The following is a 13,506-nucleotide window of genomic DNA, read 5'->3' on the forward strand; positions in this document are numbered from 1 at the left end:
ACAGTTTCACAAAGCTAGAAAGAATCATGAGCAGTATGAAAAGACAAGGAAAGAAAGGACCACAAACAATACAGGTCAATTCAACATTAGATGAGGTAATATCTGCAGCTGATGGAATGTCAGACAAAGAGTTCAGGATATACATGCTTCAGATGATCTGGAGTCTCAAGGAAGACATTATACAGCAAATTCAGACAATGAAAGATCACTTTGACAATGAATAACATAAACAAATCCAAGAAGCAAAAGATCAACTCTATAGAGAGATAGAGGATATAAAAAACAAACAAACAGAAATCCTGGAAATGCAGGAAACAGTAAACCAAATTAAAAACTCAAATGAGAGTATGTCCAGCAGAGTAGAACACTTAGAAGATAGAACTTCAGACAATGAAGACAAAGTTTTTCAACTTGAAAAGAACATAGACAGCTCAGCGAGAATGTTAAGAAATCATGAGCAGAACATCCAAGAATTAAGGGATAACATAAAGAAACCAAACCTAAGAGTTATTGGGATATAGGAGGGTATAGAGGTCCAAACCAAGGGAATGAGCAATCTATTCAATGAAATAATACTAGAAAACTTCCCAGAATTAAAGAATGAAAAAGAAATCCAAATACTAGAAGCCTACAGGACACCAAATATACAAAATCATAAGAGATCCACACCAAGACACATAATAATGAAGATGCCCAACATACAGAATAAGGAGAGAATCTTAAAAGCCACAAGAGAGAGAAAGCAGATTACATTTAGGGGTAAACCAATCAGGATAACTGCTGATCTTTCAACACAGACTCTGAAAGCTAGAAGATCCTGGAACAACATATTTCAAACGCTGAAAGAAAAAGGGTTCCAACCAAGAATCATGTATCCAGTGAAATTAAGCTTCAGGATTGAAGATGAAATAAAAATCTTCCATGATAAACAAAAGTTAAAAGAATTTGCAGCTATAAAACCAGCTCTTCAAAACATCCTTGGCAAAACATTACAGGAAGAGGAAATGGAAAATAACAATGAAAACCAACAGCGGGAGGTAGTACAGTAAAGGAAAAACTAAGCATAGAGGAAAAACAAATCATGTTAAGTAACATACATAATCAAATATGGCTGGAAATACAAACCATATCTCAATAGTAACCCTAAATGTTAATGGCTTAAATGCACCAATCAAAAGACATAGGCTAGTAGAATGGATTTTAAAAAAAATTCCAACAATATGCTGCCTACAGGAGACTCATCTGATAGGAAAAGACATACACAGACTGAAGGTGAAAGGTTGGGAAAAATCATATCACTCATACAGACCCCGGACGCAAGCAGGGGTGTCCATACTTGTATCAAATAAAATAGACTTCAAGCCAAGGTTAATCAAAAGGAATAAACAAGGACACTACATACTGCTCAAGGGAACCATACACCAACAAGACTTGACGATCATTAACATATATGCCCCAAACAATGGTGCAGCTAAGTTCATCAAACAAACTCTTCTCAAGTTCAAGAGTCAAATAGACCACAACACAATAATAATGGGAGATTTTAACACACCTCTCTCACCACTGGACAGATCTTCCAAACAAAAGTTGAAGAAACCATAGAGCTCAATAATATAATTAATAATTTAGACTTTACTGATATATACAGAATATACCAGCCAACATCAAGCGGATACACTTTCTTCTCAGCAGCACATGGATCCTTCTCAAAAATAGACCATATATTATGTCACAGGGCAAATCTTAGCAATTACAAAGGAGTAGAGATACTACCATGCATTGTATCTGATCATAATGGAATGAAATTGGAAATCAATAATAAAATAAGAAAGGAAAAATCCTACATCATATGGAGATTAAACAATATGCTACTGAATGAACAAAGGGTTACAGAAGACATCAAAGAGGAAATTAAAAAATTCTTAGAGGTAAATGAAAACTCAGACACAACATATCAAAATCTTTGGGACACTATGAAAGCAGTACTAAGAGGAAAATTCATTTCATGGAGTTCATTCCTTAAAAGAAGGAAAAGCCAACAAATAAATGACCTCACACTACACCTCGAAGCCTTAGAAAAAGAAGAACAAATCAGCAGCAAATACAGTAGAAGGCAAGAAATAATTAAAATTAGAGCTGAAATCAATGAAATTGAAACAAAAGAAACAATTGAAAAAATTGACAAAACTAAAAGTTGGTTCTTTGAAAAAATAAATAAGATTGATAGACCACTAGCCATGCTAACAAAGAAAAGAAGAGAGAGAACCCAAATTACTAGCTTACAGGATGAAAAAGGCAACATCACAACAGACAATTCAGAAATACAGAAGATAATTAGAAATTATTTTGAAACCCTATTCTCTAATAAAATAGAAGATAGTGAAGGCATCAATAAATTCTTTAAGACATATGAACTACCCAGATTGAGTCAGGATAATATAAACAACCTAAACAGACCAATATCAAGTGAGGACATAGAAGAAGCCATCAAAAGACTACCGACCAAGAAAAGCCCAGGACCGGATGGATATACAGCAGAGTTTTATAAGAACTTTAAAGAAGAACTAATACCAATACTCTACAATCTATTTCAGGAGATAGAAAAAGAGGGAGAACTTCCAAATTCATTCTATGAGGCCAATATCACTCTGATTCCCAAACCAGATAAAGACACCTCAAAGAAAGAAAGCTACAGACCAATATCCCTAATGAATTTAGATGCAAAAATCCTCAATAAAATTCTGGCAAATCAGATACAAAAACATATCAAAAAGATTGTGCACCATGATCAAGTAGGATTCATCCCTGGAATGCAAGGCTGGTTCAATATATGGAAATCAATAATCATTATTCACCACATCAATAGACTTAAAGATAAGAACCATATGATCATCTCGATAGATGCAGGAAAAGCATTTGACAAAGTACAGCATCCCTTTATGTTCAAAACTCTAGAAAAACTAGGGATAACAGGAACTTACCTCAACATTGTAAAAGCTATCTATGCTAAGCCTCAGGCTAGCATCATTCTGAATGGAGAAAAATTGAAGGCATTCCCTCTAAAATCTGGAACAAGACAGGGATGCCCTCTATCACCACTTCTATTCAATATAGTTCTCGAAACACTGGCCAGAGCAATTAGACAGATGAAAGAAATTAAAGGCATAAAAATAGGAAAAGAAGAACTTAAATTATCACTATTTGCGGACAACTCAAAATGTATCAAGAAGCTTGGTATCAAATCAGAGACTCTGAGTCTGATAGAAGAAAAAGTTGGCTCCGATCTACATATTGTGGGGTCGGGCTCCAAATTCCTTAATAGGACACCCATAGCACAAGAGTTAATAACTATAATCAACAAATGGGACTTACTCAAACTAAAAAGTTTTTTTCTCAGCAAGAGAAACAATAAGAGAGGTAAATAGGGAGCCTACATCCTGGGAACAAATCTTTACTCCTCACACTTCAGATAGAGCCCTAATATCCAGAGTATACAAAGAACTCAAAAAATTAGACAATAAGATAACAAATAACCCAATCAACAAATGGGCCAAGGACCTGAACAGACACTTCTCAGAGGAGGATATACAATCAATCAACAAGTACATGAAAAAATGCTCACCATCTCTAGCAGTCAGAGAAATGCAAATCAAAACCACCCTAAGATACCATCTCACTCCAGTAACATTGGCAGCCACTATGAAGTCAAACAACAACAAGTGCTGGCGAGGATGTGGAGAAAAGGGTACACTTGTACATTGCTGGTGGGACTGCAAATTGGTGCGGTCAATTTGGAAAGCAGTTTGGAGATTCCGGGGAAAGATGGGAATGGAACCACCATTTGACCCTGCTATTGCCCTTCTCGGACTATTCCCTGAAGACCTTAAAAGAGCATGCTACAGGGATACTGCCACATCGATGTTCATAGCAGCACAATTCACAATAGCTAGACTGTGGAACCAACCTAGATGCCCTTCAATAGATGAATGGATAAAAAAAATGTGGCATCTATACACAATGGAGTACTATGCAGCAATAAAAAATGACAAAATCATAGAATTTGCAGGGAAATGGATGGCACTAGAGCAGATTATGCTTAGTGAAGCTAGCCAATCCCTAAAAACCAAATACCAAATGTCTTCTTTGATATAATGAGAGCAACTATGAACAGAGCAGGGAGGAAGAGCAGGAAGAAAAGATTAACATTAAACAGAGACATGAGATGGGAGGGAAAGGGAGAGAAAAGGGAAATTGCATGGAAATGAAGGGAGACCCTCATTGCTATACAAAATTACATATAAGAGGTTGTGAGGGGAATGGGAAAATAAACAAGGAGAGAAATGAATTACAGTAGATGGGGTAGAGAGAGAAGATGGGAGGGGAGGGGAGGGGGGATAGTAGGGGATAGAAGAGGTAGCAGAATACAACAAGTACTAATAGGACATTATGTAAAATAGTGGATGTGTAACCGACGTGATTCTGCAATTTGCATTTTGGGTAAAATTGGGGGTTCATAACCCACTTCAATCTAATGTATGAAATATGATATGTCAAGAGCTTTGTAATGTTGTGAACAACCAATAAAAAAATAATAATAATTAAACTGATCTGCAAGGTAAAGGATGATATAAAAAATGAAATCAGAGAGAAAATACAGGAAGTGAGAGATCATTTCAATAAAGAGATATGTATTCTGAAAAAAAAAATCAAGCAGAAATCCTTAAAATGAAGGAATCAATAAACCAAATTAAGAATTCAATGAAAACCATCACCAACAGACTAGACCACTTGGAAGACAGCATTTCTGGCAATGAAGACAAAGTATATAATCTTGAAAACAAAGTTGACCATGAAGAAAAGATGTTAAGAGACCATTAATAGAATTTCCAAGAAATATGGGATAACATTAAAAGATAAAATTTAAGATTTATTGGGATATATGAAGGCCCAGAGATACAAACCAAACGATTGCAAAATCTTTTCAATGTAATGATATCAGAAGAATTTTCAAACCTAAAGAATGAATTGGAAAAATCAAATATAGGAGCTTACAGGACCCTAACTATACAAAATTACAACAGACCCACATCAAGTCACAGTATTATGAAAATGGCTAACCCTATAGAACAAGGATAGAATTTTAAAAACTGCCAGAGAAAAAAGACAGGTCACATTCAGAGGGAGATCAATCCAGGTCTCATCTTCTTTTCTTAACTCAGACCTTCAAAGCTAGGAGGTCTTGGAATAATATATACCAAGCTCAGAAAGAAAATTAATGCCAGCCAAGAATACTAAAACCAGCAAAATTAAACTTCAGAATTGATGATGAAATAAAAACCTTCCATGATAAACAAAAGTTAAAAGAAGTCACAACCAAAAAGCCTGCACTACAAAATGTATTCAGTAAAATATTTCATGAAGAAGAAATGAAAATTAAAACTGAAAACCAATAAAGGAGTGAACTGCACTTCAAGGATAGTGAAGCAAAGGAGAAACAAATTCAAATTAAAAACCAGAAATAAATCAAAATGACAGGGAATAAAAATAATTTCTTAATATCATTTAATGGGCTGAGGTTGTAGCTCAGTAGTACAGTGCTTGCCCCACATGTGTGAGGAACTGGGTTCAATTCTCAGCACCACATATAAATAAATGAATAAAATAAAGGTCCATCAACAACTAAAAAAAATTTAAAAATAATAATATCATTTAATGCAAATGGCCTAAACTCATCAAACAAAAGACATAGAGTGGAAAATTGAATTAAAAAACAAAGTATAACAATATGCTATCTCCAAGAGTCTCATACATACGCAAAGACATCCTCAGACTAAAGATAAAATGATGGGGAAAAAAAAACATATCGTTTACATAGATCTTATAAGCAAGCAGGGGTGTCCATCAGATAAAGTGGACTCCAAGCCAAAGTTAATAAGGAGGGACAAAGAAGGACATTTCATATTGCTTAAGGGAATTATACATCAGAATGACATAAGAATCAAATATTTATGCCCCAAACAATAGAGAATCCATGTATGTAAAACAAACTGTTCTCAATTTCAAGAATCAAATAGACCACAACATAATAATACTGGGTGACTTTATAATACCTATCTCACCACTAGATAGAACTTTCAAACTTAATATAAATGAAGAGGCTATAGAACTAAAAAATACAATTAATAATTGAGACATAACAGACAGATATAGAATACTTCATCCATCAATGACTGAATACACTTTCTTCTCAGCACACATGGATCCTTCTCTAAAATAGACCATATTGTAGGCCACAAAGCAACTCTTATAAATATAAAAAAAAATAGAAAAAAGTACCTTTCATTCTATCAGATCATAATGGATTGAAATTAGAAACCAATGATAAAATTTAAAAAGAAGCTACTCTAACACCTAGATATGAAATAATATGCTACTCAATGACCAATAGATAGCAGAAGAAATCAGGGAATAAATTTTAAAAATACATAGAGATAAATGAGAAAATGACACAACATATAAAAATCTCTGGGACTAAGAGGAAAGTTCATTACATTGAACTCATTCATCAAAAGAATAGAAATACGCCAAACAAATAACATTACATCTCAAAAGTCCTAGAAAAAGACAGGACATAATTAAAATGAGAGCTGAAATCAATGAGATTGAAACAATTTAAAAAATTTACAAAACAAAAAAATTGGTTCTTTGAAAAAATTAATTGATAAACCCTTAGCTAAGCTAACAAAGAGAAAGAAAACCCAAACTACTAAAATTCTTGATAAAACAGGAAATATCATGACAGATACTACTGAAGTACAGATGATAATCAAGAAACTATTTTGAAAATTTATACTTCAATAAAATATAAAATCTTGAAGACATCAACAAATTTCTAAAGACACATGACTTACACAAATTGAATCAGAAGGACATACACAATTTAAACAGATCAATTTCAAACAATGAAATTGAAGATACCATCAAAAGCCTACCAAAAAGAAAAGCCCAGCCCAGGACGAGATGGATTTTCAGACAAGTTCTACCAGACCTGGAAAGAAGAACTAACATCAATAATGTTTAAAATACTCCATAAAATAGAGAAAGAAGGAACTCTTTCCAACTCATTCTATGAAGCTACTACCACCCTGATACTAAAACCAGACAAAGAAACATCAAGGAAAGAAAACTTCAGACCAATATCCCTGATGAACACAGATGCAAAGATTCACAATAAAATTCTGGCAAATTTCATACGAAAGCATATTGAAAAGATAGCACACCACAATCAAGTGGGGTTCATCTCAGAGATGCAAGGTTTGTTCAACATACAGAAATCAATAAATGTAATTCATCACATCAATAGACTTAAAGACAAGAATCATATGGTGATCTCAATAGATGCAGAAAAAGTATTTGACAAAATATTGCATCCATTCATGTTCAAAACACTAGAAAAATTAAGGATAGCAGGAATATACCACAACAAGGTAAAAGCTATAAATGTTAAACCCAAAGCCAACATCATTCTAAGTGGAGAAAAATTCAAAATTTTCCCTTTAAAAACTGGAACAAGACAAGGATGCCCTGTTTCATGACTTCTATTCAACACAGCCCTTGGAACTCTAGCCAAAGCAATTAGACAGAAGAAAGAAATGAAAGGGATACTAATAGGAAAAGAAGAACTCAAACTACCCCTATTTGCTGATGACATGATTCTATATTTAGAATAACCAAAAAATTCCACTAGAAAACTTCTATAACTTATAAAGTAGCAGGATATAAAATTAACACCAATAAATCAATTGTATTCCTATATATCTGTGATGAACCAAATGAAAGAGAGAAATAAGAAAAACTATCCCTTTCACAATAGCCTCAAAAAATTTTTGGGAATCAATCTTAACAAGAGGTTTAAGACCTCTACAGTGAAAACTACCAAACACTAAAGATAAAAATTGAAGAAGACCTTAGAAGATGGAAAGATCTCCTGTGCTCTTGGATAGGCAGAATTAATATTGTCAATATGACCATACTACTAAAAGCACTATACAGATTTAATGAAATTTGTATTAAAAGTCCAATGACGTACTTCATAGAAATAGAAAAAGCAGTCATGAAATTCATTTAGAAAAATAAGAGATCCAGAATATACAAAGCAATCTAAAGATAGCAAGAAAAGTTAAGCAGGAGGCATCACAATACCAGGCATTAAATTATACTACAAAGCATTAGTAACAAAAATGGCATGGTATTGGCACCAAAACAGACATAAAGACCAATGGTACAGAATAGAAGACACAGAGGTAAACCCACATAAATACAGTTATCTCATACTAGACAAAGTGCCATAAACATACATTGGAGAAAATATAGTCTCTTTAACATATAAAGGGGAAACTGGAATCCATATGTATCAAAATGAAATTAAGCCCCACATCTCACACCATGCACAAACTCAACTAAAAGTAGATCAAGGACCTATGTATTAGAGCAGAGACCCTGCACCTACTAGAAGTAAATGTAGGCCCAACTTTCCATCATGTAGGCTTAGGAACTGAATTCTTCAACAGACTTCCTAAAGCACAAGAAGTAAAATCAAGAATCAATGAGTAGAATTTTATCAAACTAAAAAGCTTCTTCACAGCAAAGGAAACAATCAAGAATGTACAGAGAGAACCTACGGAATGGGAGAAAATCTTTGCCACCTGCACCCCAGATAGAGCATTAATCTCCAGGATATATAAAGAACTCAAAAAATTAATACCCAAAAAACAAATAATCCAATCAATATATGGGCAAAATAACTGAACAGGCACTTCAAGAAGAAATACAATCGATTGACAAATATATGAAAAAGTGTTCAATTTTCTAGCAATTAGAAAAATGCAAATTAAAACTACACTGAGATTTCACCTCACTCCAGTCAGAATGGCAATTATCAAGAATACAAGCAACAATACATGTTGATAAGGATGTGGGAAAAAAGGTACACTCAAACATTGCTGGTAGGACTGCAAATTGGTGCAACCCCTCTGGAAAGCAGTGTAGAGACTCCTCAGAAAACATAGAATGAAACCACCATTTTAACCCAGTTATACCACTTCTTGGTATGTACCCAAAGGACTTAAAGTCAGCATACTATAGTGATGCAGCCACATCAATGTTTATAGCAGCTCATTCACAATAACTAAGCTATGGAACCAACCTAGGTACCCTTCAACAGATGAATGGATAAAGAAAATGTGGTACATATACGCAATGGAATATTACTCAGCCATAAAACAGAATGAAATTTGGCATTTACCAGTAAATGGATGGAACTGGAAACTATCATGCTAAGTGAAATAAGCCAGTCCCCAAAAAGTAAAGTCCCAATGTTCTCTTTAATGTGCAAATGCTAACACACAATAATGGGGGGAAAGGGAAGAACAGAAGTTTATTGGATTAGAGTAAAAGGAATGAAGGGAAGAGAGAGGGACAGGAAACGGAAAGATAGTAGAATAAATCAGACATAACTTTTCTATGTTCATATATGAATGTATGAGCAATATAACTCCAGATCATATAAAATCACAAGAATTAGAAGTTATACTCTATGTATGTATAATATGTCAAAATAAACTCTGTCATGTATATTTAAAAAGAACAAATTTAAAAATTCTAAAAGATTCAATGGCAATGACTTTCTTAGCTGTGAAACAGCTAATTATAAACTTATTTTTATAGTATATTAGAAATTAACATAGACTTATTGTTACCATTTATTAAGAAATAAATGCAAGATAAAAGTAAAGACTGAAAATTTCAAAGGCAAAATACTTACTGATAAAGCTTTTTAAGAGTAACAAGTCCTTCTTCCATATGTTGGATGTCTATTTTTCTTTGTGACAGGAAGTTTTCTTTCTTAGTAGTGAAGGCCATTTGTTTGCGGTATCTACCATGAAAAAAGATAGCTGTGCTGAAGGTCTGAAATTATATATATATATATTTTGTGTGTGTGTGTGTGTGTGTTTGTGTGTGTGTGGGGGGTACCTGACATTGATTCCAGAGACTTGTACTTGATAGGCAAGAAAAAAAATCATTTTTAATCCCCAAATACATTTGTGTTGTTTAAGCAGCCTGGGCTAAGACAAAAAACCACGATGCTATCAAACTTTCTAGTTTCATGGCTGTCACCAGCATGTTTGTGTTTCTAACAAACACGCTTTGGATTGATCTGGGTGAGGTTTCTGCTTGAAGAATACCAGCATTGTTCTAAGCATGCTGTGCAATTGGATGACATAAAATGATCGTGACAACTCTCTGTAGCTTAAATACTACAAAACAATGAGCATAAACTCACTTGAGTGGGTCTGGCCACTGTAAATACACTTCCATGAGATTTAACGTTGAGTGTAGTAATGGACTCACTCACATAATTTCATGGTTGCAAGATTTTACTCTGCAATATTCTTGAAGAAAACACTGGGGAATGCCCACTACCTTCAAAGCAATGTATGAAGTCCCAAGCATAACAGCACTGAATAAGGAGAGTGACTGCCCTGATCTCCTAGTAGTCCAGTGGGACAAAAGAATTTATACCCAGTTGACTACAATGGCATCCGAGGAATGCTTCAGAAGGATCATTCTGGTGAAAAGGAGGCAGACAAGTTAGTGGTTGTAAACCAGAAGATGGGGGGAACTTTTGAGAGGAAAGCCAAAACAGAGACTGAAAGAGGTAGAAAGAATAAAATTGGAGAGAAGTTTAGGCTATATTTAAGAAATATTTTAGAGGTGGCATTAACAAGACTTGGTGACCAAAAGGAGTCCAATAGGGGATTTCATTGAATAATTTTCTAGTCTCTGGGGTTAGGTTGTGTCAACGACAATTTGAGAAAGGGAATACACATGTGGAGCCAGCTTTTAACGAAGGTAGATAACATAATTTCTCTGGATAGTCTTATAGGGTAAGAGCATAATGATTCTTTAAAAAAACAGGTTTTAGAAATGGAAAAATGTGTTTTTTTAAAATAGATTGATCTGATCCAAATAAGGAAAGCATTACATAGCACTATAAGGGCAGATTAGAAGTGTGTTTATTTATTCCCGGGTTAAGAATAGTTCATTGTTGTCAATAGATTTTTAAAACTAGGATGAGCACTACAAGACAAGCATCCCATAATTATGGCACACTGATTCACACGGGGCTTATAGGTAGAAACATACTCCTCATAGATGATCTGTTCATGCGTAAAAACGTTATGCTCCTCTCTGGAGACAATCTTATATTCTCTCATTAAATTATACAGTTTCACTCGTAGCTCTTTGTTCTCTGTTTGAAACTGGTGCAGTTGATCAGCCAGCTAGAGAAAAACAAAGGAATTGTATGAGAAGACTTGCTTCATGGTTCCTTGGAGGGGTTCCACATTAGATGAGCAATTCTCTATAGAGTACTGAGTATATTGCTTAGCATGCAACAGATAGGCCACAATTGTTGAATGATTTATTTCTATAGCAAATAGGCAATTGTACCTTTGGGGGCCTCTTCTATAAATTATGTCAAAAGTATAGAAAGACAAAACATTGATGTAAAACCATAGGGTAAAAATCCACATTGAAATAGGAAATGATATTAATAAACTGTGATCATTCAGCCACATTTGTGTGTCCTTTTTATAGAATATTAACAATGCCAGGGAAGAGAAAACTTCCATAGAAATTCTTGCTCAAAATGGCTTTAACTAGATAAGATGCTTGCTTCTTGTGAAGTACAGTCAGCCACCTGTACCTGTGGGTTCTGCATTTGTGGATTCAATCAACTGCAGATGGAAAATATTTGGAAAAAAATTCCAGAAAAATCCCCAAAAGAAAAACTTGAATTTGTCATACACTGAGTACTGGAGTAGAAGGAATCCACATGAGTGAAGTGATGGTAGGCATTGTATAAATGATTAAATATCATTTAGAGTTATTTTAAGGCGTATAAGAGGATGTTGATAGATTACATGCACATACTGTGTCATTTTATATAAAGGACTTGAGCATGGTCTGATTCTGGTATCTGCAAGGGTGTCTTGTGAACAATCCCCTGCAGATACCAATGTCTGACAATATTTCTATTGGAAGATGCCCCCCACTCAAAAGAAAAAAAGTAGAACCCATCAGTGTTTTGCATGAAGTAAGAATCTTGTTCTTGGAATTCTATTGGATTGCTTCAAATATGGTAAGAAAGTTAGGTTTGGTAGGAATGGTGGGTAGTTTAAAATAACCTTCTGGCTGAGGACCACTAAAATAGTTGGATGAGAACAATCTCCTTGAAAGTACTAAAGAACAAATAAAGTAATGAGGAATGAGTATGTCTAACTCTTGGACAAAGGAGTTAGGCTGACACTCAAAACTACTCCTGCCCTGAGGACATTTACCAATATGGAAGAAACCACTTGGAAACTGAGACTTGGCTTTCTTGCATGGTAAGGAGATAAATACCAACACAGACAGCTCATCCTGATGTTGAGTCTGGATTAACCTCTCACCACTGTGATTTGGGACCCCAAAGAGCTTCAATAGGAAAATTTAAGGTGGATTAAGGTAGTATGGGACTAGTAACTCTTCACATATTTGACAAAAAGTGAATACATATTAGTTCCCAAGGAAGATATCATCATCTTAGGCTTTGAATTGTTTTTGTGAACATTTTAAAAAATACCATCTCTAGCATACAGTTTCTCACCAGCAATAAAAAGAAATAAGACAGCATGAACAAAATTTGTAGAAATAAGAGACTACAGGAAAAGCCTATAGACACACACAGACATTGATTATTAGAATTATCAAACCCTGAACTCTAAAAGTACTATGCTTATTATGTGCAAAGAAATATTAGGCATGTTTCAAAATTATAGCTGGAAATTAGAAACAGCAGAGTGAGATAGAATATTTGAACAGATACTAAATAATTACCAGTTGAAAAATACAATAATTAAAATTGGGAACTCAAATAAGACTCATCTTTCTAGAAAGCTGCAACATGGAGACATAGAAGAAGGTGAGATAGAGGATACATGGATTAGTATAAATAATTGTATACACAGAATTAGAGGCTCAGAAGTAGAAGAGAGAGAATAGTACAAAAGAAATATTTGATACATAATGGGCTACAATTTTGCAGAATTTATGAGATATAGAAATTCACATATTTAAGAAACCAAATACATCCCAAGGAGGATAAATAAAAAGAAAAATTTGGACACATCATGGTAACCCAAACAATTAAGGCAAAGCAAACAAAGAAGACTTAAACTAGACATACACCACATTCATAAATTATAAGCCTCAATATTGTAAAGATGTGAAATCCTTTTCAGATTGATTTATAGATTTAACACAATACCAATCAAAGTCCAAATGAATCTCTTGGCAGAATTTGACAAACTGAGAGAGATTCAAAGAACTAACAAGAGCTGAAGCTATCTTGAAGAACAAAGTTGAAGGAGTTGTATGACTAGCTATAAAGGTTTCTTTGCTAAT

General features: G+C 34.2%; 1 protein-coding gene across 1 annotated transcript in view; it reads right to left on the reverse strand.

Moving 5' to 3' along the window:
- CCDC175 (coiled-coil domain containing 175) overlaps positions 1 to 13,506 on the reverse strand; it is a gene marked incomplete at both ends in the record, with an annotated part of 75,086 nt that overhangs the window by 38,064 nt on the left and 23,516 nt on the right. Inside the window, 2 exons of the mRNA XM_081291390.1 lie at positions 9,824 to 9,934; positions 11,206 to 11,342. Of these exons, the coding sequence (XP_081147516.1) occupies positions 9,824 to 9,934; positions 11,206 to 11,342 (248 nt within the window). The remainder of the gene's footprint in view (positions 1 to 9,823; positions 9,935 to 11,205; positions 11,343 to 13,506) is intronic.

The sequence above is a fragment of the Spermophilus citellus genome, assembly GCF_964194105.1.
Source record: "Spermophilus citellus genome assembly, chromosome: 4".
Taxonomy (NCBI): domain Eukaryota; kingdom Metazoa; phylum Chordata; class Mammalia; order Rodentia; family Sciuridae; genus Spermophilus; species Spermophilus citellus.